Below are 26,659 nucleotides of genomic sequence, written 5' to 3'. Positions count from 1 at the left end.
CTACCCGTCTCCACCTCCTTATCCCTAAACCCACCCATCTCCACCCCTAAACCTACCAATCTCCACCCCCTAGATGTGGATCCAACCCTGCCCCCTGGATCTTTGTTCTGCAGTGAGGTGCTACTGCATTTATGTAACTTATTGTAATTTTCAAGGAACCAATTTGAGATTATTTGAGCTTGTGGCATGCCGCCATATCCTGCTGGAAGTAGCCATTACAGAATGAGTTCATAAAGGATACATTTAAATGGTGCCACTGCTCAGTTAGTATTAGGGGCCTAAAGTGTGCTGAGAAAATGTTCCTCACACTCGGGGGCACCGTACTGAGGGGGATTCCAAAGTCCCAATGAGGGAGAAGGGATTTCTACCAAGGGGGACCCACCGTTTTCCTATTAAGACTACTGTGTTTTAAATTTTTGGAGGCACTTCTGGTTTGGGGGAGTTCCACTCAAAGACTAAAACAAATCATTTAAAATCATGAAGTTGCAAATAGATTACAAAAAATCCTTATATGTGTCAGTTTGACTTCATGAGCTGTAAATTTTCCTTCATGTTCTATTTAATAAATACAAATATTACTTAGTGTTATTGTAAATGAACATGACTTGGTGGTGTTAAATATAATATAATAATAAAATATAATTTCCTTGCCATTTTAAATCATACACTGTGCAAAAAAAGTCTGCTTTGAATATATTTTTATTGCTATATTGTATTATATTATATTATATACTAATATTGGCAACTATGGTAAATATGAGCCAAAGCAGCTGTGAAAATAAATGTGCATTGTTTATCCTTTTGATCTTTCATTCACAAAATTATAACCTATCACTGAAGTAAAGTAATTGAAAGTAAGGAGAAAGTCTCATTGTGAAATAAATACTTTCTCTAGTTCATGTTGGCCACAATTATTGGCACCCAGTTATTGCAATGTCCTTTTCCCAAGATAACAGCTCTGAGTTTTCTCCTATAATGCCTGGTGAGGTTAGAGAACACATGATAAGAGATCAGAGACCATTCCTTCATCCAGAATCTCTCCAGATCCTTCAGATTCACAGCTCCATGACAGTGCTTCTTCTCTTCAGTTCACCTGACTCATTTTCTACAGGGTTCAGGTCGGAGGAGGACTGGGACGGCCATGGCAAAAGCTTCATTTTGTGCTCAGTCATTTTTGTGTTGATTTTGATGTTTGTTTTGGATTATTGTCCCGATGGAAGATCTAACCATGGCCCATTATAAGTTTTCTAAAAGAGGCAATCAAGGCAAGGTTTAGAGTTTTTATCTGTTGATATTTGATAGAATCCATGATGCCTTGCATTATGATTGGAACCACTTAATTATTGCCCTGATGGTGGAAATGGGGATTTTCTTTTTTTTACAGCCACTTTCTACTTTCTATTTCTATTTCCTCATATTTATAATCCTTTGGAACAAGAAGTCATGGCTGGACAATTTCATGCTCCTAGTCACCCTGATGTGCTAAAAATGTAAATATGAATGAGAATATACTTCAGAGATATTTTACTCATAAGAATTTCTAGGGGTGCCAATAATTGTGGCCAACATGCATTGGAGAAAACATTTATTTCTTCATGAGATTTTCTCCCCATTTTCAATTATTTTACTTCAAAGAAAGGTTAGAATTTTTGTGAATTTTTTTTAATGAAAGATCAAAAAGATCAACAATGCAGATTTGTTCATTTGTTTGTGTATATCAGCTTCTTGGTTTCAATGACAAAGAATGTTTTTGTATTGTTTGAATAATAATAAAAAAAATGACCCTCCTTTAAAAAATTTAATGAATTGCACAATTTGCTGAATTGTGGATATGTAATAATGTTTGTGTCTAAACTTCACAAGTCGTCTAAACTTTAAAACATCAGCAGCGTTACACTGCTTGTAATACATGTGGTCATCTGTGTGGCTCTTCCTCGTATCAACTTAAAACACACCACTTGTTCCATGTACACTTTTCATGCCTTTCTCTCCAAACAGTGTATTGACAAGCCACCTGCGTGCATTTGATAGTGCTCATAAAAATTTAGTCAGAGAGCCAAAGAGTGTACCACCTATCCAATTGCCCCAGAATGAGAGGCCACAGAATGAGGAGCTTTAATATTACTTCTGCTCTCTGAACCCTGCAGGACAGTGTGTGCAGAAGAACTTAAACACTATATACTAAAAGAAACAATATGGTTTTAAGGATGATTGTCTTCATTCATGTTTTGTTCATTGCTGGAAAAGTCACCTCCAAGAAAGGTAGGACGGCTTCCTAACTCATGGGTGAAAGTGTACACCTTATGAAAGTTGTACCGTTGTAAACACTTCAGTTCTTCTGTAAGTTTGAATGGCGGCTTCCTAAATTTTATGATTCTGTGATAGTTTTTAATGCCTGTGCATTTCTGAGCATTAGCTTAAACAAGTATATTCAGTAGGAAAAGCATACTAAAGTGTAGATCTTGAATACAATGTATTTTGTATGCTGCTTTAGATAAAAATGTATTCAACTGTACACGGTTATAAAAAAAATCTACTGTAAATATTTGTGGTAAAAAAGCATCTGTGGATGCCAGAACTATACCATTAAAATATGGTATCAACCTTTTAGGTTTTACAGATTCAATTTCAATTTACAGTAAAAACATATTGAATTAACTCAAGTAATACTAACCTACTGAAATACTAAAATCAGTTTTGTACCTGATGAATAATGATGAATCAAAGCTCATCACAAGTAGCCTTTCCAGATGAGGTAGATACTTATATATATATATATATATATATATAATGTGTACCGTGTACGGTTTCATGGTAACAAACACAACACGAAAATAATGCAATTAACATTAATTTAACAACATAAGATGTAACATAAAACCCTATTCATAACTGATAAGCATAAAACTGAAAAGAAACATAGCTTATTTCGATTATAAAAAAACATCAAATGTGAAGTGTCAAAGACGTAATAAGATGACTTGTTCCTTTTCAATTGTACATTTAGCAGTATTTCAGTGTAAAATTACATGAAATGTCCAATTAGATCTATTATAGTTTTTCACTATATAGACTATAAGGGAAGTTACCATAGCATGTTTTACAGTATAATATGTTTATAGGTGTTAAATGTGGAGGAATCCTCTCTGCAAGCAGTGGCAATGTGTCAAGCCCTAATGTTCCAGGCCTGTACCCTTATAATACTGCACCTGGTTGATAGTGGTCTCTGAAGGCTCCTCCGTACTGTTAACCTTCCATCACTTCGAGCCGGAATACCATACAGACTGTGCTTATGACTACATCAAGATATACAACGGCATCTCAGAGGATGAAGGCAACCTTCTGGGGAAATTCTGTGGAGATGTGTCTCCTCCTAAGTTCAGCTCATTCTGGAACGTCATGTCCATCATCTTCCATTCAGACCGCCATGTTGCATGCAAGGGTTTCTCGGTTGGCTATAGGAAAGGTAAGGAATGTAACTGAAGATTCCATTGCAATATCAATTAATATGTGGTTGATTACAACAGACAATAATTACCACTTGTCCTTTCGTTTGTAAAAATAAGCAAATATTGTGTTTACTGCAGTCCTTTTACAACTAAAATCTATGGGGCAAGACATTGCAAAGGGATAAATGTTAAAATACACCTTGTTTCAGTAATATAGCCACAAAACGTCAACATTATTTGTTAACATAAGTGTAGTGTGATGAAATTGCTTACTAACCTTGATATTTCCAGTCTTTCAACTGTCATGACGAGCTAACCCACATTAAAAAAAAGGTTAGTATTCCACATATTACTATTTTATAGTTAAATATATTATTTTAATCGATGGATTTAATTAAATTAATTTGAACATACAACTCAAGACTGCTCAAAACAGTCCAAATTAATGAAACTTACATCTTTTTCTACATCAAAACAACATAAATATTACTCTAATTTACCTTTTCAAATCTCTTAAAAATTCTACAAATTCTTAAAAATTCTAGACTTAAACACTTAATAATTAATTTTAAAAAATTAATAAAAAAAAATAAAAATGTTTTTATTTATTTAAATTATGTATTTCACAAGTTTGGTTTCCATATGAAAAAATATATATATATTTTTTCTTTTCCTTAATTTTAGTAATATTTTCCAGTTAAAAATGATCTGAATGGGTTAAAGATTAAAGTCAGTAAATCAATTGACAGAAATGATGTCTGTAGCACTGTATACAAATATATGAGCTGCACATTTCTGCTTTTAATGCCTCCAGAATGCCTTGCCCCATAGAATTTTTAGTTTTCAGTTCAAACTAAGTAGAAACTAAGAAATAAATCTAAATTTATTCCAGATGGAAAACATTGAGGGGTGCAATTTCAACTACGTGGCTCTCTTTGATGGCCCCTCTGTTAAACACCGTCACCTGGGCAATTATTGTGGTAATAAGAGACCTCCCAATACCGTCACCACATCAAACCATCTGCTTGTGGTCTTCAAATCTGACTTTAATATTGGCGGGAGAGGTTTTAAAGCCTACTACTACTCGGGTGAGACATGTTTTCAAAAACATATTATCACAATAAACTAAAATTTCAAATACATATTCCTTGATATTGCTGTTTTTAAAGGAGAGTGCCAGCAAATTCTCAAAAATATCAGTGGGAACTTTACTAGCCCTCACTACCCAAACATCTACCCCAACACTATCAACTGTCACTGGACAATCACTTTAGCAGCTGGCTACAGGATTAAGCTATTTTTCCCCTTTCTGGAGCTTGAGGATCAAAACAGCCTGACCGACATGTGTGACTATGACTCTGTGTCTTTGTACGATGGGGACAGCGAGACAGACACGCTGTTGGGTCAGTGGTGTGGCAGTGAACAGCCTCCATCTTTGACCTCCAAGGTAAATAAACTATTGGTGGTTCTCAGCACAGACCGGAACTATGCATTCAAGGGATTCACAGCCTCCTATATAGGAGGTGAGTGCTCACTTGTCAAGTTTGAATTCACTCTTCTAACGTAAATGACAGACCATCATTAGGCACTATGAGTAGGCACGGGCAAATAATGTATGTATGCCGTTTCCCACAAAAATGTTGTGACAGATCTGAAATATGAGTATTCATTTAAAAGTTTTTAGCAAAAATTAAATTTACAGTGTTGCTTTAAAGCCAATAATTGCATTATTACATTAAGGACTAAAAAGCTATTTAAAGTCAATTACTAAACACCAGTGAAAAGTAATTAATAGTCTGTGTGAACACCGAAAAATAAGACTCATTTCAAAAGTATTTAAAACAATCACATTGTTAGGCAAAAGATAAATTGCATTTATTCCCCAAAATATCCCTCAAAAGTACTAAAACAATTGTTACATTCTTCACATAATTATTGTAAACACCACACTGAACTCAACCTGAATAGTTGTTGTTTTGTTGTCTTTGTGTCTCACAGTGGTGCCAGTCAATGTAAGATGCACCCGAACTGAGTTTCAGATTCAGATCTCCAGAGAGTCTTTGCCCCAGCTGTACCATGAGAACATTTTTCTTGGGAATCCATCCTGTTCGGCCCAGCTGACAGAAACATCCTACAAAATTCCAGCCCGTTTTGTCAACTGTGGAACTGCTGGACAGGTATGTAAGACAAAGAGACACTCATGCAGTGATTTCTTGGGATACCACATTTAAAACAACTCTACGACCCCACACCTTAAGTGACAGTCTTAGATTTAGGTCTAATTCAGTGGCTGATGTTGGCAAATATCTGATATATCTAACATCAGCTTAAAGACTACATTTAATATGGTTTTCTTCAAATTGAAATTAATGTATAATAACATATCGTGATCTTCTGTAGAAACGTCAAAACATCACCATGCTGGTGAACTCGCTTTATATTGAAAACTCTGATGGACCGCAGCAGAATATTCAGGAGTATGAGGTGCAATGTGATGCCCAGAGGAAGGTGGCCATGGTCAAGATCATCTCAGTTGAGGAGCGTAACCGGCTCAATGAACTGGCCCGTCTGGCCAAGGAATCAAACAAGCAGAATGTCGATGAAGAAAGTGAACCTCATGAGACCAGTGACATCATCTTCATCAGCATCTGTGTTCTCGCTGTGATCCTCATGTTAATTGCTATTGTGTGGTTGGTGCTTCTATAGGTGTGCCACGCAATCCATATATAAGGACTTGATACATCTCTATTTTTGTACTGTTTTGGAAAGAACATACTGACAAATGCAATATAAATAAAAGTCAAATGTTGTATTTAAGAACAAGACAAAGTTAAAAAGAGTTCAAAAATGTTTTCTTGAGGTCCCCTATTTCAGTTTTTCAATTCTTCAGTTTCTTTTTGTGACTGCTTACAAATGTATTAACTGGTAGTTTGCCATCCTTGACCTGCACTCTCAAGTCAGGCCTATTTTTCAGTGCAAAGACGAGAGCCCTCACAGTCCTTCTGTATGCTCCACTAACAAGTCGAGAGCTTTGGTGAAACACTTCTCTCTCTATGTTCTCCACCAGTCCATGCTCCACCTGGAACATTAGGAAAAGAATTATCTATATATAATAAGAATTTAAAGTACAACTGTGTCATGATAATATTTAATATGGGATTCATGAAGCATTTATAAAGGTGCATTTAAGACTTTCTAAGGGAATAATTTAAAGCGAACACAATATGTTCTTTAAATGTTTATTTCTAGGAAGCGCACAATGAGTTGCATTAGCAACACTTCAAATACAACTCACTTCAGATCTCGATTACTTTTTAATTAATTTTATATAAAGAGATAGCTTAAGGTTTGAATAGCTCTGCTCCCAACCACTAGAATATATACAGTGGAAATAACAGCTACTGATCACATTGCTAAAATGTGTTCTTCCTTAAGTATTTTTGTCTTGTTTTGAAGTGCAAATGTCTAAAACGCTAAAATCTAAAACTAAAGTTTTATGAGAATTTGATCAAAATGAAGTAAATTTACGATTAAAACAAACAAATATAAACAAATATCTGCCAAATGGCTCAGAAAAATCTACTTAAAATATTTGAAAGACCTTACTTTGAGGCAATACAATTTCATATTTTCAATTAAGCAATAGCTGGCAATTGACAGATTTGTTCTTGTTTTCATTATAAACTCACTTCCTTTTTACCAATTACTCAGAAAAGAAGATTTTGCGTTGTGTCATTTTGTGTCTCTCATAAAATGAACTGGAAAAAAAGACAAAAATACTGCAGAAGGACATCACTTTTTTTGGATTGAAATTAGAAGGTACAGCTCAGTTATTTCTACATTCTAGTGGTTGGGAGCAGAGGTATTCAACCTTTTTTGTAAGTTATATTTATGGGCTTCTTGCCTTTATCTGATAGGGCAGTTGAGAGCAGACAGGAAAGCAAAGGACCTCGAGATGGGAATCGAACTCGGAGCGCCACGAGCACCTTGTGCCATATGTCGGCACGCTAACCACAGGGCTATCAGTGCTGACAGAGGTATTCAACCTTGAAGCTAATTCTTTATATAGAATCAGAATCAGAATGAGCTTTATTGGCCAAGTACAAGGAATGTGTTGTAGTGACAGAAGCTCCACAGTGCAACAGAAAGACAGCAACAGGACAGGACACAGATAATAAAAGAATAATATCCAAATAGGCAATGTACAAAGCAGCAAAAACACAACATATAATATAGACAACTATGTATGTACAGGTCAAGTATGTGCAAGTATAGCAATAAACTATTGAAAGCATAGGTCGTTAAGAAGTTAGAATCAGTACCTTCAGCCCTGTGGCTTCAGATAGCAGTTTCTTTGCATTGCTTCTTAAACCTTCTGTCTGTTTGTCACAGCGAACTTCTATAGTAGGTTTATTTGCATGTTCCTCAATGAAGGTCCTCCAGTGTTTATACACCTCCCCCGCTAGTGACTTGATTTCAGGATCCTCTGAGTGTTTGCGTAAGTTGTTAACTGTGTGTCCTGCATTGAAACCAATGAGAAAGTGGTATGAACTTTAAATAGTATTTGTTAGAATGTGACATTTTTTTAAGGGAATGATTTTTGGGGATATCACACCTTAGGCCTAATTCAGTGGCAGATGTTAGCAACTGACTAATATCTGTTTCAAATGTCTCAATATCTGAGATTGAGAAATAAAGGGATATAACAAGAACATCTGGGGGGGAAAAGAACAATAAACTCTTACCGATTCTAGTAGTCTTCAGCACTTCTCTGGAAGGCATTTTCTTATCCAGCTCCTTCAAAGCTTCTATCATATTTTCTTTAGGCTGGCCAGGCAGTTCAAGGATTGACCTGTACCTTTCAATGTCTTCAATCACGACCACTCTCTGGAACAAATACAGATGACTACATGAATAAAACCACACCTGGTGAAAAATGATAGCCAGGGTAAAATAACCAATGACTAACCCGCAGAGACTCTAGGGTTGCTTGCTTGTAATTCCTCTTTTGTTTTGGTTCCTGTTTCACCCTGTCTGCCGTTGATAACCGAACTACAAATTTATCCATGATTAAAAACCTGATATGAACGATAGTTTACTTACAGCAGCTCTAGTTACAGTTAATTTTTTCACTTACTGCATTGTACATCCGTGAATGTCACTGTACGGCAGCAATAATAAGTTAACACAACAGTAAACTGAACGCGACACACCGGAAGAGGCGCGGCCTCTGCAAGATAAATATCTTTCAATATAAAAGCCCTATTAAAGTTGGACAAAAGGCCCATGTAAAAACAAAATAAAAACAATCCAGTCTTCAAACTACTAATACACTAAATAATACAAAATGTGTAATATCTATCTTTCAACATTTTAGCAATAAGTGAAACGCTTTTTTTAATTGCTCGATAATAAATTGTAATTAAGTTGTTTGAAATGATAAAATACAAAAAAAAAAAAAAACACGTTAATGTTTCATCAAATGGGGAAATTAAACTGCATTTTATATTGTCTTCATCGTTTGAACTGTTATTTTGAGAACTGTATTTGGGCATTCGATTTATAATTTTACTTTTATTGGAGAAAAAACGTATTAAATGCCATATTAAATGTCAACCATCGTTGAATTCATATCAGCTATAGTTGTATATGATAAATTAACTTTATTAAAGGTAAACTGCGCACTGTCTGAGTTGGTGAAACTGCATTCTTGGATCAAATGGCGTAGCACTGGTCACGTGATCTGCGTCGTGTTTTAGCGCGGGATTTGGAAGTCGTCGGGAAGAGAGGCATCTCACAAGCAAGTCCGAAGTTTGTGTATATGAAAATATTCGCTGTTTCTTTTAGAAATTAACGTGTTTGACAGGGTGACGCATTTAGTGTTTAAAATCGAAATAAGCCCGTAAGGTAACTTGTGAACTCTACGCGGTAACCGTTTGTCTGCTGGGACAGTGTTTCTCATAAACTCGGTGAAAGCAAAAAAACTAAACAAAAACAGGTAAGCTATAAAATGTTCATTACCGCAGTAACTTACGACCTTAAAAGGTATATTAATTTTTTTTTACTACTATTATTATTATTGCGCGTGCGTGTTTGTTTGTTTGTTGGCCTTGTTTGGGTAACGTTACAGTGAAACTAGTAATATCCCAGTTAAGCTGTAAATGAGTAATAATACTATTTAATGTCATCCAACAGTTTCCCACATTATAGCTGTTGGTTTTTTGTGAGATGAAATGGAAGCAGCTCAGACTGTCCAGAGGAGCACTCAACAAAGTGTTGAAAAGGGCAGGAGTCAACACAGAATTTCCAGTGAGTGCTTTATCTAATACATTCTCATTTAATTGGAATTAAAGGGATAGTTCACCCAAAAATGAACATTCTGTCATTTACTCACCCTCAAGTAGTTCCAAACCTGTATGAATGTCTTTGTTCTGCTGAACACAAAGGAAGATATTCTGAAGAATGTGGGAATCAAAGAAGTTCTGGGGCACCATTGACTTCCATAGTATTTTTTTCTTTTCCTACTATGGAAGTCAAGGATGCCCCAAAACAGCCTGGTTACAAACTTTATTCAAAATATCTTCCTTTGTGTTTGGCAGAACAAAGAAATTCTTACAGGTTTGGAACTACTTGAGGGTGAATAACTGATGACACAGTTTTCATTTTTGGATGAACTATCCCTTTAACATGCAGTTGTCTGCAAACATTGCATTTAGTATAGTTATACTTCGTTTTCTCAAGGGAATGCTTGTTTAGTGAATGACTATTTTTCAAAATAATTAAACATACCTGATTCTCTTTTGTTTAGGGGATATTGAGACAGACATTGCATACCTGTATGAAGTTCTGCCGCAGCTGTCTCAAATTTTTCGTATCATAGATAAAATTGGAGAAGGTTTGCCATTATATTTCTTGCTGCTTAAATACTGTATGATGGGATATATTTAAATGCACTGAAATCACGCTTTTTGTTTTCTATCTGCTGATTAGCAAACCCTCATGAACCTTTATTGTCATTATAGGTACTTTCAGCTCAGTGTATTTGGCAGAGGCACAGATGACTGACGGGTCGAGAAGGATGTTTGCATTGAAACACCTGATCCCTACCAGTCACCCTGTGCGTATAGCCGCTGAACTCCAGTGCCTGACTGTTGCTGGGTGAGTGATGAAAATATTTTCATATTTTGACATTTTTTCATATTTCTGGCATAGATACCTTGTGAGGAACAGTCTTGGGTTTCAGAGTTACAGTAGAGGATTTATCTATTATATTTCCCTCCACAGAGGGAAAGAAAATGTGATGGGAGTCACATACTGCTTCAGGAAAGAGCATCACGTGGTCATTGTCATGCCATACATGGAGCATCAAACCTTTGTGGTAAGTGTCCGCAGTATGTGGTTTTACCCTAAATAATGATACACAATGAATTGCTTACCAGTACCCAAGATTTTACCCAAAAGTCTTAATTCCTTGTAGGATATTGTTGGCTCCTTGAGTTTTGAGGATGTGAGGCATTACATCTTCCACCTGCTCAAAGCCTTGAGACACATTCACAAGTTTGGCATCATCCACCGAGACATCAAACCAACTAATTTCCTGTTCAATCGACAAAAGAGGGAGTATGTTCCAGTGTAGTCTCTTCCTGAAACACATGTAATCACCACAGTTTCTTGCTTATTTATGATAATGGCAACAATTGATTAACCTGCTAAATGAGTGTGAGAGGATAGCACAGGTAATCGTAACGTAAAAGTGGGGGAAATTACTTTTAATATTTACATAACCAGTTTAGTGCTGAATATTTTGCTTTCCTAATAGAATATTTTTTTTCTCACCCTTATGCTGTTTCAAACCCATTAAACATTTGTTCGTCTACAAAACACAGATGATTTTTATTGAAACCTGAAATTTCTGTTGCCGACTTGGATTCATCGATCCATATGGAATAAGTTTACTATGTCTTATTGAAGGGCCAAAGTTTTTGATTTATAGACTTTTAGACACAATCTATTTAGTTTTGAATTTTGACATTTTTGGGTGGAGGGGTTGTAATCGAAATGGTACAATAACAATGTTACATGATCAGTTTAGGAGAATAGGAGGGTATTTGAATATTGTCTTGGACCAAGGGGGGGCCTTAGAATCAAAAAGGTTGATAACCACAGGAATAGATCCAAGTAAACTGAGGCATGCTGATTCCCATCTCTCACTTTCCTCAGGTATGCTCTATTGGATTTTGGCCTAGCACAGGGCACTCCTGATACACAGATAGAACTGCTGAAGGTGGTGAAATCAAAAGCTCATAAAGGTGGCAGGTCATCTAAGATGGTGGAGGAATCACTTGGGAAGCAGAAACTTGTGCCTTTACCACCCAACACCAGAAACACTGATCTCCAGTCCAGCACTAAAGCACCTGCTAAAAGACCATGCCCAGCTTCACGCATTAAACACAGCAAGGTGTCTGCACTGGTTTCTTTGTTAAATAAATTAAGTTTTTAATATGATGATGGTTGAGTCAAATTAGGGGAATACTGTACTTCCAAGTTTACATACTTATTTTTTTATTTTGGGAAACTTATGTCAAAACTTATGTCCTTCCTCTCAAAGGAACTGTTGGAACTTGATAATGCACCACGGTCTGTATTTGGGGAGAAAAACGTAAATGGCACAAACTCTCATAAACCTGGCACTGACAAAGTTGAGGTTAGCATCTATTTTTGCACTGGTTGCATCTGACACCTTATGAATAACTATAAGCTCTTCACCTGTCAAATTGTGTTTCAGGGACTGCTTTCAAAACCAAAACGTGAGGAATTAATTCCACGCAAGACTGTTTCTTCAAAACACTGTTCAGTACCAGTGAGAACACCACTGAATCAGAGACAGAAAGCCCCAATTGAGAGTCAAAAACCCAGACCCCCTGCTGTCAGCCCAAGTCTCACCTGCAACTGCTACATGACTGACCGCGTCTGCAACATCTGCATGTCCAGGTACATGCTTTTAATCAAGTCGTATAGTTACAGATTTTTATAAGGCGTATTTAATCTTAATTGATATGCAAATTCTTAGGCCTAGAAATGATCAAAACTATGCAGGAATTTTTTTTAGCAAGTAAAAGTCCTTTTAGTATAATTGTAAAAACCTTCAGTACGTGGTACACTTTTAGCTGGGTACAATTTTACATAATTTAGGCGCACTTTTAGGTCTTTTAGCTGTGCAATCTTTACTGATTTGTGCTTTTTAAAGGTGCCATAGAATGGAAAACCGTATTTACCTTGGCATAGTTGAATAAAAATAAACAGTTCTGTACATGGAAATGACATACCGCGAGCCTCAAACACCATTGTTTCCTCCTCCTTATGTAAATCTTGTGAATGCAAAAGACCACTGAAAAAAAGGCGAATCAGAACATCATACCGACTGTGACGTTACAGCCGGGATCACTAAAGGCCCTGATATACTTCAAACGAAGTTCGTTTTCGTTCTTCGTTTGGGGGCAAAAAGAACTGAACGGCGATATACTGTTTTCAAACATTCTGACACCCCGGCGCTGCTGGAGGTGGGGTGTAGAATAATGTAAACGTGTCACGATGCTCGTGCGAATGCCCTAAACACAACAACGATGCTATATCTAGGTCTTTTATTAAACTGGATAAATGATTACACATTTTCATATTTAATGTGTTGTCATAATTTGATAAAACAGGTTTTTATTGTATGTTCTTTTCGCTTATTGAAAGAACAGCAGCAGCAGTATGGTGTAACATTTATTTGAAACGCATGTATTTGGTACTACCTTATATCTTTACTCTTTCACTTCATTCAATTTCTTTCTAGGAATTAAATGCTTTCTCTGAATCTTTAAAGTCTCTCTACGAGCAATCGTACAGGTGCGGATATATTTGTGGCAGCTCAGCTATTCGACACAGTGTATTTATGTTGCTACTGACTTGGAGATGTTGTTCTCCTGCCTGACCTTTGTTGAATGAGAAACCAGTGTTGCCAACTGCTTTCAATTGAAAGTAGCTAAAACTGGTCGCGCATCAAAGAAGGTGGAGCTCCAGAACACACCCACTAATTGCATAATTGCCACGGACCAATGGTAGCTCAAAGGTGTTTAGAAGCCAAAAAGAACTCCCCAGAAAGTTTGCTTTGGTGAGCTGTATCAAACTGCCAAAACGAACTTTGTTTCAGCCTGATTTTGTTCGAAATGACATCATCAGTTCGTTCTTCGATTCCGTTTGAAGTGTATAGGGGCCTTAATAGTTACGCCCCCAACATTTGCAAATACCCGCCCATATTCTAGGCCAGCTGAACCTGCACAGCCGAAACAAGCATGGACAACAGCGAAAATGGCAGATCATTGAAATAAATATTATGTTCCAGGCTGTGCAGGGTATGTGAAGTGCAGGGATGGGTTGGTGTCCGTATTCAGGAAGCCACGGAAAACCAAATAACGCATTCTAATAAAATAACACTTGCCACTAAAGGGACATGGTTAGCTTCTTGCTAGCGGTAGCTTGTTACATTACAGGACATAAGATTTCTCTTCCACATAAACAGAGTAAAGAGAGATGATTGAGGATGATGGCGAATGATTTACAATTTTATTTACAGTATAATTACCGAATGATATAACTGCGTGAGAAAGTATTGAAATATATATTTCCCTCCCCGTGTTTCCTTCCAGCTGTGTGAGCTACTGAAATGAGCCGCACTGTGAAATAGCCAATCAGAGTAGAGCTCAACCTTATTAATCATGACCCTTCCAAATAAGGTAATAACAGACCATTTCATTCTAGGGACAAATCCTAGGGTTGTAAATGGACATGTAAAACCATTTCTGGATAATTTTTGCCCTTACCTAAGCCACATACCTTCTATGTAGATATCAGAGAACAATTTAAAATATTGTATCAATGCATTCTATGGCACCTTCAACCTTCCTTCGGATGAGACGTTAAACTGAGGTCCTGACTCTCTGTAGTCATTAAAAATCCCAGGATGTCCTTCGAAAAAGAGTAGGGGTGTAACCCCGGCATCCTGGCCAAATTTCCCCATTGGCCTCTGACCTCCTAATGGCCTCCTAATCATCCCCATACACTGATTGGTCTCCTCTCCACTAGTAAGCTGGTGTGTGGTGGGCGTTCTGGCGCAATATCTGGCTGCCGTCGCATCATCCAGGTGGATGCTGCACATTGGTGGTGGTTGAGGAGATTCCCCCCCTTCTATGTAAAGCGCTTTGAGTACCCAGAAAAGCGCTATATAAATGTAACAAATTATTAATTATTACAAATTATTAAGTAAATGTTAGAATAACTACATTTCATTTAAAATGTAGTATTTCAAGATGCACACTTATTGGACTGAAGCAATTTTAAATTTACTTGATTATCTATACATTTTGGATTATCCTCATTTTTTTAAAAATCATGGAAAAATATGTCAAATATGATACATCAGGCTTTTGAGGTACACTTATTTGTACATCTCTCATTCATCATTGTATTGTATTGCATTGCATTATGTTTTGCTCCAACAATAAAAAAATGCAAACATTATTTTTTAGATTTTGAATATTATTTCATATGTCAGGCTTTACAGCATTAATTTAACAGTGCAGTGAGTGAAGAACGTTTTGTTTTTCCCAGGAAACAGCAGGTGGCTCCGAGGGCTGGTACCCCAGGCTTTAGGGCTCCTGAGGTCCTGACTAAGTGCCCTAACCAGGGAACAGGTAAAGCTACCAAAAGTGATTACTGAATCAACATAAATGTAATCAAGTGAATCAGAACTGAAACAAATCAAGTCAAAACTCAACTCAAACACAAGTCAAAATTGGACACAAATCAAGAAATGTGTTTGATATTCTGTGCTAATGTCATTATTTGAGGATTGGACAACGTAATGTTTCATGGTTGTAATACAGAGATATCAAGAAGATGTCAACTTTGATTTCGATTTCATGGGTTAAAAAGATGCATGGTTCATTATCAATAGTGTAGCAATGCATTAAGCGTCGTGCTTGCAGAAGTAACTTTTCAAACCAAGTAACTTTCTGTTGGTCAAAGCAGCAAATTCACATGACCAACTTGAACAAAAGTAAAATCTGCATGGGGAACACAAAATTCTCATTTGTGAGGTTTACTTTTGAAATGACCAGTTTTTCCTAAAATTTCACCAAGCAACAGTAAATGTGGCTACACTTTCAAGTGTGATGTACATTTCATAATCAGTTCAATTCGGTTTAGCTTATGTTTCAAAGGATATATATTCTTTTCATAGATAACAATAATAAATTCTGACTAATGAAGCAACATCTCTCTGCAGCTATTGACATGTGGTCAGCAGGTGTCATATTGCTGTCACTGCTGAGTGGGAGGTATCCATTCTTCAAAGCCAGTGATGATCTGATCGCTCTTACTCAGATCATGACCATTCGAGGATCTAGAGAGACAATAGAGGCTGCTAAGACGTTCGGTAAGTCATTGTCTACAGGCTCAAGAGTACAGATGTCTCTGGATCATGTTGTACATCGATTCTCATCTTAATTCTTGTACCTTAAGTTGATTGAATATTATTTTGTATGTCTGACTGCAGGTAAATCTATAGTGTGCAGTCGTGAGCTTCCTCGGTTGGAGCTGAAGATCCTCTGTGAGACTCTAAGAGGTTTGCGATCATGGGATGACGGCTTACTTCCTGCAGAGTTTCAAGCCTCACATAACCCAGCAGAAGGAAAACAGGATGCAGGGAGTCCTGTTAAGAAGCATAAGAGCTCTCTCAAAAGCAGTGCAGAGCTGCAGGAGATGGGGTGGGATAAAGTGCCTGATGATGTGTATGACCTCCTTGATAAACTGTTAGATTTAAACCCGGCATCAAGGATAACTGCTTCTATGGCACTGCGGCATGCACTTTTCAAAGATATGACTGGTTAATTTTTGTGCCTGCTTCTAATTTTGTATTATTCTGTAAACAGTTACATTTATGTATCTATTTTCTAACTACATGCTGTACAGTGATGTTTTATTTATTAGTCTTATTTTTGGGGTTTCTTAAGATTCACTTTTTAGAATAAAGTTCACACTTATTGTTTAAAGTTCCTCTTAGAGAGTATTTCTTGAATGTAAGGTTCGGACACATTTTTAGATAAAACTATATTTATGAACCCTTTTGAAAACCACCAGACTGTTTTGTTTATATATTATAGGAGTTAATATCATTTGTGACGGCTACAGTGGGAAAAATGTTGTCTGTAGTTTGTAAATCAATGTAGTATAAGTTGTGTTCAGCAGTGGTACTATAGTACAAGCTGTGGCAGAGAACTTTACAAAGCCAACATCCATGAAAGAGCTGCAAATTCTCTTAACTAAAAAAAAAAAAAAAAAAAGGGCAATCATAAAAACTAGACATTAGGATCACAAAGATGAACTTCCATGTCTGCCGTGGCCAGAAAATATTACTTAAATACTATCAAACCACTGTGGGCAGTTTTGGAGAAAAGAATGAGAAACCGATTCGCTCCTACATCTTTGGAGCAGATGTCCTGAATATTCCATAGTTGTATTTAAATTTTCACATTATTACTGAATGTGTGCCAATATGTCCAAATTGTAGCAATATAGGAGAAATATGTCCAAATTGTATCTATAAGGCCACCCAAATGTGATATATACATGGTTTTGGTTGTTACTAATTATTTTGTACATATAGAATACATTTTGCATTAAAAATAAATAAAAAAATTAAATAAACTAAAGCTTTTGATGAATCATGATCTCTCACACACTGATTTTACACTTAAAAAATGTGCATTACACATGGTTAGTGAATGAGACCCTGTATGAGAAAAGAAAAACAGCATCTGGAAAACAATGGTATTTACTCTAAGCAAAATCAGAAGAGAACAACATTACTAAATACTACACTCACAAAAGAGCAGTGATTTCACAGACAAGAAAGATGCAAAAATGCAGGTACAAACATCTTAAAGCTCTAGGCAATTTTCCGCTTCAATCTTAATATGTGCAATACTTTTGCATAGTTTACAGTGTTTGTTTTTTGTGACTGACACAAAGCTGAACATTTCAAGCTTGAAAATAATAATCCAACAACATACTGTGCTGTCATATACGTTTATAGGTGACCTAACGACTTTTCTACATTAATATCTTGGCGTACAAACAAATTTGCACAATCATAGTTCAGTGGTCAAACCTTCAAAATCTAGCCACAAAAAAGGTTACAAATTTGAGTTTTGTGTTTTCTCACTGTCTATATACAACACTAATATGCGACTGTATAGTGATGCTCAACTGGAGCCAGAGTGGACAGAGAGAAAATACCGCTAAATAAAGCCAATTAAAAGTCCATGCTTTGTTCCCCACCCTAGACCTGGTGGCATCATCTATCCCTGTGATTGGTTTTTAGGGTCTTTAATAGAATTTGCTTCAAGACGAGTGACTGTTAACCGAAAGGAAATATGTTGAAGGGGTCATACAGTCTCTCACATCACAACAGGGGTCTTTCTTTAGTTTCGATTATCTCCTCAATTCTTGCCAAGACACTCTCTATCAGGCCAAATGTGAAGACGGCTGACTGCAGAACCTGCAGAAGTGGCATGCAAACACTGTTAACTGTGTCCACTGTATAACAGAACTAATGTGGATTAATACACAAAACAATATACCTGAATCTGCATTTCTGGTGTCATGTTGGGCAGCTTCTCATTGTCAACAGTTACTGTGCAGACTGATGCTTTAGAGTCTGTTGAACAAAGAAAGGGTCAACAGCCTGATTACAACTTCAACTTCAACTTTCAACTTTTATTTATTTATATAGCACATTTTAACGCAATTTTATTGCCCAAAGTGCTTCACAATTTAAAAGAAAACATACAAAAAAAGTCAATCATAATTTAAAAAATAAACCACTTAAAAAAAAACCAACCCACAGAGAAAAGAGAAAAAAGAAAAAGTAGTTCCTCTACAAAATGTCTCTACGAAAGTCTTTCCTCTCCGAAAGCTAATGTAAAAAGATGAGTTTTCAACTGAGACTTAAAAACTTCTAAGGATGGAGCCTGCCGAATATGAAGTGGAAGACTATTCCACAATTTGGGAGCCACGACCATAAATGCTCTATCACCTTTAGATTTTTTTTTGGAGCGAGGAACTGCCAGTAACAGTTTATTTGCTGATCTCAGTGTCCTAGCCGATGTATGGTACTCTAAAAGATTGGTGATATAACTTGGGGACATATTATGAAGTGCTTTAAAAACCATCAATAAAATCTTAAAATCGATCCTGTACTGAACTGGTAGCCAGTGAAGAGAGGATAGTACTGGAGTAATATGATCCCTTTTTTTCATGCCTGTCAGGAGCCTGGCTGCAGCGTTCTGCACAATTTGCAGACGAGATAGATGTCGCTGACAGATCCCAGCATAAAGAGAATTACAATAGTCCAATCTCGAAGTAATAAATGCATGAATAACGGTTTCTAAGTCTTTAAAACTAAGAATGGGTTTTAACCTGGAGATCATTCTAAGTTGGTAAAAACTACTTTTTACTACTGACTTTATCTGATTATCAAAACTGAGAGTTGAGTCGATTATAACACCCAGGTTTCTTACACTGTTTTTTACAGTTATTTCTAAAGGAGCAATATTACTAGAGATCATCTCTTAATTTTGGTGGACCAAAAAAAATTATCTCCGATTTTTTGTCATTAAGCTGAAGAAAATTTTTAGACAACCAAATTTTAACCTCTTCCAGACAGAGTAACAGGGGCTGTAGTGAGTGCTCGTTCCCAACTTTAAGTGGTAAATATATCTGAGTGTCATCAGCATACATATTACAGAACATTTATGTGAAACAGACTACATTCACACAGCATAAATATGTTAAATATGGTTACTTTCAGAGAGCTCAATGTTACGAACAAGAGTGTATTGCACCTTTTGAACTGATCTTCTTATTTTCTTTAGCGCTCTTCAGTTCTGCCTCATAATGGACTTTGGACATGTTCAGACCAGTCCTCAATGGCTTCAGATAGTTGTCCTCAATCTTATAAAGCTCTGTCCAGATTCCCGTCTAAACAGATAAGAAAACATAAAAACATATGATGTGCAAATTTGTTATGCCATGTATAGCAGTGGTTTTCTACCTTTTTGACTACAAGGCCCCCCATTGACAAATACAATATTCAAAGGCCCCTCTGGTATTACTGCCATAATGACAGATCTTAAACTTTTGTATTTACAGAAACTAGTTGTGGCAGTATATTAAAATAATAGTAATAATAATACTATTATTATTATAAATAATTCCACTTATTCAATCTCTTATTCCACTTTTTAATCAATTACACCATTTAATTTAAGTGACTTTTCTATTTGTTTGTGATTACTTCTATTCTCACAAATAGCAATTTCTCAGCAACAGGGTAAACTAGAACAAATTTTAAAAAATTGTTACTTTAAATAAACGTTCAAAGAAGTAAAATGTAAAACAAGCAAAACTTCAACTTGTTTTATTTCTGCATTTTATTTCTCATTTTCATTTTGTTAACTTGTTTACCTAAAACCAAAACTGAAATAAAATGATTAAAAACTACACTATATAGACATATAAAAATAAATAATTACAATGACAAAAACACACAACAAAACTATTTATATTTAAAATGAAAACAAAATATAAAAATAAAAAGTAATTCAAAATATTAATTAAAATGATAACAGTATCTCTATACTAAAATAAAACTGGTCAGCAATTTTGACCCAATAATAGTACCATAAATATGATCTTGGATTCATATTTTTTTCTTATTAATATTAATATTTGTAGTCGTTTTATCTTTTTAAGGCTTGTTTTTTCTTATTTTAAATGACTTTAAAATAGATTGAAAGTGTTCTAATGCCCCCTAGTGGCTCCCAGGACTTTAGTTGAATTACTGATGTACTCCATGGTTATTAGAGGATGGAATGAGCTTACCTCATTCTCCCATTCTTTATCTCGGATGAGCATGTACCTCAGGAGGTTCAGTGATTCCATGATCCTGTTTGATATTGACAGCAGTTTTGTCAAGTCAAATTGAACCAGCCGCAGTTGCAGAAAGACTCAGGTTTATTTAAAGGGTCTCACCTGTCTAAGTTCTGCAGCAGGTCTGTTTCGGATCCATGTGGAAGGCACAGCACTAGCCGCAGCAGTGGCAGCAGATGTTTACCCAGGAACCAATCATTACCATTACATGGCTAAAAAATGCAATATCAAAACGATCAATTTTATGAAGGTTAATATTGATGAACTGACATGATATCATGATGCATCTTACCTTGAGTGAAAAGTCAATCTGATTCTTGATGTTCTTGATTATATAACCCTCCACCCCTGCATGGTGACTTGTTTTCAACATGCCCCTGAAAATGGAAGAATATAATTTACTGAATCTTTTACTAATGGCCAGATTTACATACAACTCTTATTTGTCGTTAAAAACTACCGTTAGGATCCCTTTTAATCCATTATTTACAAAAATGGATGGGCCAGGATGAGCCTTTATACAAAATGGACATAAACGTGAGACTTTATAGACTTTTACAGACAAACATACACCTGTAAAGTTACAGTGCGAGGGGAAAACAAATCAAATGCATTAAATGCATCTTTCAAAGCACTTGATATGGCAGGCCACAATAAACTTTATGCAACTGTTTGAATCACTTAATATAAACATTCTCCTATTTACGGTAACTTGGGTTGGGCAATTTCCCCAAAGTAGCTCAATCTGTGTCACTATATTTTTTATGCTTCATTTCAAAATTGCATTATTCACTACTGTAAAGTAGCTGACAAGTGTTTTCTGTTCACAGAGTGCAGTTCATTATTTTAAATAGCAATTATATTCCATTTTATTAATTAGCTGTCCTACTCTGCAAGATATAAATTCACATTGTGAAGCATAAATTGAAAATTATGAAAAATAAAGTTACAATTGCCCTTTTAAAATATCATGGGCAGTTTATGTATGTTTTTATCATCTACGCACCCAAAACTGAAATGGAGCGCAGTGATTTTTTTTTTTTCGTGTCTGTTTTTATTAACAATGTTTTGTGTCTGACCAAATAATGAGAAGTTTTCATGTTTAAATGTTATAATAAAAGCTTACTTGAAAAACTTGTATTTGGCCTCTGTGTTGAATTTGTCAATACTCAGCTGAAACACTTTCAGGCCTTTAGTTCTCTGTGGTGATGTAGGCAAAGACAAATCAGCAATGATAACAAGCCACAAACCACATTATATTACAAGTTACCTCCACACAAAAGGTCTCACTTACCAAAGTCTGGTCTGGACACAGCGTCATAAGTTTAACCAAATTCTAAAGAGAAAACAAAACGTCTTAGAACACCTAAAAGATGCACAAAACTATTGTTAAAATATCATTAGTTATAACATTTTTACCTGTGGAACACTGAAAAATGTCTTCAGCTCCAAAAGATCTACAGGTAGATGGTTATCTTCCACTCTGATAAGACTTTTTTCATATAATTCCTATGACCGAAGAATTAAAAGAATATTACAATCACATGTAATAAATTATTGCTATCAATCTCTGTATAAAACATAAATATAACGTGGTATGGTTTGTTGTTGTAAAGAACACTCATACCAGTCCTTTCTGCAGACGGGATTCTTCAGTTCTATGAATGCAGATAAAATTTGTTTGTCAGAGAGACTCTCATTTAAATATTCAGATTTATTGTCATAAATCCAAAATTACCTGCTTAACAGCAGCTCAATATATTCCATGTTGCATTGCAGAACAAAAATCGGACTGAAAAAAACATGTAAAAAATGTTAGAAAAAACATTTACTCTGTGTTCATTCTTAACACAAATGTAAATCAACATGGTCAACAGCTTCACTCTTCACCTGAGAACAGCTGGAAAGATGTCCACAGCTATATGATCCACAAAAAGCAGGTGGGACAAGCAGGCCAGTGACTCCTTTGGATATCTTACCTCCTCTTCAAGAAAACCTGGGATCTCCCTTCTTTTCAGTACATTACGACTTAACAAATCAGGGAGTGACTCCCCAATACTCGACAAAATGATCTGTATACATAATGCATATAAATTAGGAAAATGCACATCAAGGCAGTAATATTGAAATACATTGGTAGATGCCTCTAAATTTCATTTTGTTACTTGATGCAATTTTATAAGTGCAACTACACTATTGTTCAAAAGTTTGGTTTCGGTATGATTTTTAAATGTTTTCAAAAGAAGTCTTTCAGAACGAAGAATTTATTACTTGTATTAGAAATACAATTATATTGTGAAATATTATGACAATTTAAAATAACTTTTTCTATTTTACATTTTTAAATGCAGTTTATTCCTGTGATTGCAAAGCTGAAGACTCTAGTCTTCAGTGTCACATGATCCTTCAGAAATCAATCAGTACGCTAATTTACTGCGCAAAATATGTTTCTTATTATTATCAATGTTGAAAACAGTTGCGCTGCTTAACATTCTTTCAAGATACTTTGATGCATTTGAAAGTGAACTGTATATATATATATATATATATATATATATATATATATATATATATATATAAAGTCTCTCTTTTTTTGAACAATTTAATGTATCCTTGCTGAATAAATCTTTATATAATCTTACTGATCCCAAACTTTTTAGCAGTAGTCTAAGTGCAATATATAATGCTATAAAGGAATGTAATAGTTAAGAATATTCATGCAATTTTATACCAGTATCTCTGTAGCAAAGTCTCTCAGAGGGGATTTCAGAAGTGTGTCTGGATCTTTCAACTGCACCTCCAGTAGAGGCTTACTTAAACTCTTCATACAGCTGGATAAAAAATATGATTAAGAAATAAATGGCCAGTACTATAATTGTATGCTATACTGCATAATAAAAAAAAATCTATATACATAATTCTAAACAACAAATTGGGCACCTACAACTTGAGTAGTTCCACTCTGAGCTCATTGTCCTTGGATATTTTGTTGTTATCCTTGACAACCTCCTTGATCTCCTCAACAAAGGGCTTGACAAATTGTAGAAGAGCAGTGCAGCAGTCACACAGACCAAAAACATCCTCCTCCTCCTGCTCTTTAGTGACAGGCACTGGCAATGTGGCCACCTGGCTAAGAAGTGTGGAGAGAGCCATGCCCACAGATGAGGCCTTCTTCATACCCAACTTCAGCAGCACTGAGAAGGTCAGGAGACATTGGGGGGGGGGGGGGGGGGGGGGGGGAGTCATTTAGTTTAGAATCCTTTCAATAAACATTCAAACATCAACATTTAAAAAATACATAAAAAGAGTAACATGAAAGAGTTAGTATGGATGGACAGGATGGACAAACAATTGAATAGTCAGTTAGAGAAATCTAGTGAGTTTATCTACACTACTTCTAATGTTTGGGGTCAGTAAGGTTTTTTTTTTTATCATGGGACTAAATTACATTTTCAAACATATTAAAATAGAAAAGTTATTTTAAATTGTGATAATATTTCACAATATTTAACTACTAACTCTATTGTTTAAACTCTACAAATGTTCTTTTTTACTTAATCAAAATAAATGCATCCTTTTTGAGCATAAGAGACTTCTTTCAAAATTATATAAACAAAATACAACCTCACAATTTTTAGCAGTAGTGTAGATTAAAAATTTTAAAAGATCCAATCTAAATCTCTAATATGAAGAATACTAGTTATCAAAATTAAATCTCTAAACTTCTCAGAGATGGTTTTAGTAGCGGAAATGTTTAGGCTTTCAGCAGTACACCAAAAAGCCTTTTCCAAATAAAGGACTTATCTAACTTCATTCCCCTTAAAACACCGACACTCGAAACATCACCACAAAACATTTGTTTAAAAAAAGCAATGCATTTAATTTCAGTGTTTATGATTCAGTGACAAAGAGATGAGAAACCTGTTTGTAAAGGCTTGAGGAGAAGAGTAACGGTCTCAGCGATGGAGCCAGTATCAGCCTCTTCCACCTGCTCCAATAAACCCACCAGCAGCTCTTTAGGACTGCAAACCTGTTTCACAAAACATCACTGAATAAATGAAAGCAGCATAGAAACTGCAGGCTGGTCATAACCAAATATCTCATCACAGTTTAAAAAAACAAATCACAAATAACCTCCACCAGATGTGACAGGATGGCATGGCAGTGGGGAAGGTTTCTGTCTTCCTTCTTCAAGAGGATCTGTACTAGAGGCCCCAGCAGATTCCAGCCCATGCATCTCACTATGTTCTTGAGTAAAACAAGGATAAAGCTTCCTGAATTTGGCCTCTTCATACTTGAATCACAAAGCTCACTGTTCAACTCACCTTGTTCTTCTCATCAACTAGGATGCTGAGAACCTGAGCACTGTTGCCTTGCTCTATACAGGTTCTTCCTGCAGTGAAGAATAAATCATAGTCTTCTGGTGAGAAGCCTTCATCCTTGATTGCTTGCTAAAGAAAAAATTAATACACAGGTGACTTTGTGTAGCTGACACATTGCACATGTACAGTAGGACATATCTACACTTACACATCTCTGGACCACATCACAGAGCTGTTCTAGAGCCATCTTGATGGCCAGAAATGTCTCCTGCGAGCAAGGCTTTCTGTATAAAGAAATTATGATATTATAATTGATAACAGAGTAATAAGGTGCGAAGACAAGATCAATCATGACATCTTTATAAAGAGCAGCTCACTGTCCAGCTCTCATTAACAAACACAGCAGACACACATATTAGAGAAAATATCCACATAATAAAAAAGATTCATAACTACACCTCAGTCTTCCTCACAGAATCTGTATTGATGTAAAACTGGTTACTGCAGTCATTAGCAAGATAGCTAAAATCTCTAAAACGACTGGCGTATTCAAAATAAGCTCTACAATAAGATTACGCTTTCGCGTTGCTTTGTATAGGCATACTTGCTGATTTATTTTGTTAATGATATATACGTCTACTTAAGATAGAAATTGCAAAAGCGCGCTCACTTACAGCTATACGTTCAATATGCAGCTCCGCATGTTTAGAAACTGCAGCGGAATGAAGCGTGTCGCTGGCTGCTTGCCGTAGTGCTGTGACGTCAGCGGAAGGAGTTTTGTTTTGAGAAAACAGCAAGCATGCTTGCGGGCATTTTCATTTTTTTGATTAACGTGTGTGGTTACAACTCTTCAAATGAAAACAGGGCTCTTTTTGAGGTGATTGAAAACAAAATTGCCTTATGGCTAAACAAATATCCATCTGGTATCATTTGTATTGGAGGAGACTTTAACATTGCTCCAGATAATATGCTAGAACAAAGAACACTTCATGTAACTTGCTATTAAAAACCTTTATGGAGAAATATGACTTAATAGACATCTGGAGGCAAAAATATCCAAATAAAAAACATATACTTGGTGTAATACTGATTTCTCCAGGCAATCAAGAATAGATGTTTGGCTTACATCTAGGAATGTTGACTTACATTACTAAACTGTATTTTTGTTAAGGTATTTCCAACCCCTCTTACTGACCACAAAGCAGTTTTTCTCAATATGCAGATATTTGAGGCTTCTAAATATTTAAGGCATGTTGGCAGTCATCTTGCTAAAGTTAATAAAGAACAGGAAGATAAAATTATATTTGGAATTACCTCACTCCTAAACAAAGGGTCTAATAACTTTTCAGATATAGATAAAACAAATATGGCATATAATTACAAAGCAAACTAGACAGCATCTATAAAAAAAAGGCTGAAGGAGCCTTTATAAGGTCTAGGAAAAGATGGCTGGAGGAAGGTGAACAGAATACTTCTTTAGATTATAAAAGAATCACGCTATGTTAAATATTATTCATCAATTAAAAATTAATGATAAAATATTAAAGGACCCTAAAGAGATTTCAGAGTATTGCTCCACCTTCTGCTGTAATCTGTATGCGTCACAATGTGATGCTAAAGCCTCAAATGATTTCTTAAATTCAGTGGGAGTGAATAAAAAAATTATAATTTAGATAAGGCTGTGTGTGACCAACCTATTAGTTTAGAAGAAATAACCAATTCAATTCATAACTTAAAAAATAATAAATCTCCCGGAACTGATGGTGTAACCTCAGAATTTTATAAGTTATTTGCTGAGCAACTAGCCCCTTTTCTTCATTCAGTTTTTTGTGAAAGTTTATCTAAGTCCAGCCT

General features: G+C 35.7%; 4 protein-coding genes across 7 annotated transcripts; 2 read left to right on the top strand and 2 right to left on the bottom strand.

Moving 5' to 3' along the window:
- Positions 1 to 2,207: 2,207 nt before the first annotated feature.
- On the top strand, positions 2,208 to 6,155 carry LOC306881583 (CUB domain-containing protein 2-like; the record flags this gene model as incomplete). The annotated part of the gene is made up of 6 exons (XM_079435763.1): positions 2,208 to 2,262; positions 3,221 to 3,450; positions 4,342 to 4,537; positions 4,619 to 4,972; positions 5,448 to 5,626; positions 5,850 to 6,155. The coding sequence occupies 6 exons, from the start codon at positions 2,208 to 2,210 to the stop codon at positions 6,153 to 6,155; spliced, it is 1,320 nt and encodes a 439-aa protein (XP_079291889.1).
- LOC306881718 (transcription elongation factor A N-terminal and central domain-containing protein 2) lies at positions 5,278 to 8,625 on the bottom strand. The gene is made up of 4 exons (XM_079435948.1): positions 8,419 to 8,625; positions 8,195 to 8,336; positions 7,772 to 7,968; positions 5,278 to 6,528 (listed from the first exon to the last, which is right to left on the bottom strand). Exons 1-4 carry the CDS (start codon positions 8,515 to 8,517, stop codon positions 6,328 to 6,330), a joined length of 639 nt encoding a protein of 212 aa, XP_079292074.1. The 5' UTR covers positions 8,518 to 8,625; the 3' UTR covers positions 5,278 to 6,327.
- A 550-nt stretch (positions 8,626 to 9,175) lies between these two features.
- On the top strand, positions 9,176 to 17,213 carry LOC306881624 (cell division cycle 7-related protein kinase-like). Of its 2 annotated transcripts, XM_079435793.1 has the most exons (12): positions 9,176 to 9,447; positions 9,645 to 9,758; positions 10,258 to 10,344; positions 10,472 to 10,607; positions 10,734 to 10,827; positions 10,927 to 11,069; positions 11,670 to 11,907; positions 12,058 to 12,153; positions 12,235 to 12,440; positions 15,102 to 15,184; positions 15,778 to 15,927; positions 16,048 to 17,213. In XM_079435793.1, exons 2-12 carry the CDS (start codon positions 9,683 to 9,685, stop codon positions 16,380 to 16,382), a joined length of 1,644 nt encoding a protein of 547 aa, XP_079291919.1. In that variant the 5' UTR covers positions 9,176 to 9,447; positions 9,645 to 9,682; the 3' UTR covers positions 16,383 to 17,213. The 2 variants fall into 2 exon arrangements, with proteins under 2 accessions (XP_079291919.1, XP_079291920.1); XM_079435794.1 differs by lacking the exon at positions 10,258 to 10,344 and having other exon boundaries at positions 9,210 to 9,447; positions 16,048 to 17,172.
- LOC306881623 (glomulin-like) lies at positions 16,990 to 25,561 on the bottom strand. Of its 3 annotated transcripts, none has more exons than XM_079435790.1 (19): positions 25,480 to 25,561; positions 25,014 to 25,089; positions 24,809 to 24,934; positions 24,618 to 24,731; positions 24,405 to 24,513; positions 23,428 to 23,677; positions 23,215 to 23,314; positions 22,374 to 22,555; positions 22,222 to 22,275; positions 22,111 to 22,141; positions 21,903 to 21,992; positions 21,778 to 21,819; positions 21,610 to 21,683; positions 20,776 to 20,860; positions 20,586 to 20,695; positions 20,436 to 20,499; positions 19,397 to 19,532; positions 18,134 to 18,210; positions 16,990 to 18,051 (listed from the first exon to the last, which is right to left on the bottom strand). In XM_079435790.1, exons 2-19 carry the CDS (start codon positions 25,050 to 25,052, stop codon positions 17,956 to 17,958), a joined length of 1,779 nt encoding a protein of 592 aa, XP_079291916.1. In that variant the 5' UTR covers positions 25,053 to 25,089; positions 25,480 to 25,561; the 3' UTR covers positions 16,990 to 17,955. The 3 variants fall into 3 exon arrangements, with proteins under 3 accessions (XP_079291916.1, XP_079291917.1, XP_079291918.1); XM_079435791.1 differs by having other exon boundaries at positions 25,264 to 25,529; XM_079435792.1 differs by lacking the exon at positions 24,618 to 24,731 and having other exon boundaries at positions 25,480 to 25,558.
- Between the last annotated feature and the right edge of the window lie 1,098 nt (positions 25,562 to 26,659).

This window comes from Barbus barbus (assembly GCF_936440315.1).
Source record: "Barbus barbus genome assembly, chromosome: 15".
Taxonomy (NCBI): domain Eukaryota; kingdom Metazoa; phylum Chordata; class Actinopteri; order Cypriniformes; family Cyprinidae; genus Barbus; species Barbus barbus.
This window is presented reverse-complemented; position numbering and strand designations above follow the sequence as displayed.

Coding starts and splice junctions, on each gene's coding strand:
- LOC306881624 (XM_079435793.1), top strand. CDS start 9,683: ATGGAAGCAGCTCAGACTGTCCAGAGGAGCACTCAACAAAGTGTTGAA. Junction 9,759..10,257: donor GAGTCAACACAGAATTTCCA/GTGAGTGCTTTA, acceptor TCTTTTGTTTAG/GGGATATTGAGACAGACATT. Junction 10,608..10,733: donor CAGTGCCTGACTGTTGCTGG/GTGAGTGATGAA, acceptor TTCCCTCCACAG/AGGGAAAGAAAATGTGATGG.
- LOC306881718 (XM_079435948.1), bottom strand. CDS start 8,517: ATGGATAAATTTGTAGTTCGGTTATCAACGGCAGACAGGGTGAAACAG. Junction 7,969..8,194: donor GCTGAAGACTACTAGAATCG/GTAAGAGTTTAT, acceptor GTTTCAATGCAG/GACACACAGTTAACAACTTA. Junction 6,529..7,771: donor CTGAAGCCACAGGGCTGAAG/GTACTGATTCTA, acceptor CTAATGTTCCAG/GTGGAGCATGGACTGGTGGA.
- LOC306881623 (XM_079435790.1), bottom strand. CDS start 25,052: ATGGCTCTAGAACAGCTCTGTGATGTGGTCCAGAGATGT. Junction 24,732..24,808: donor TAGTTGATGAGAAGAACAAG/GTGAGTTGAACA, acceptor GTTTTACTCAAG/AACATAGTGAGATGCATGGG. Junction 18,052..18,133: donor CACCAGAAATGCAGATTCAG/GTATATTGTTTT, acceptor CCACTTCTGCAG/GTTCTGCAGTCAGCCGTCTT.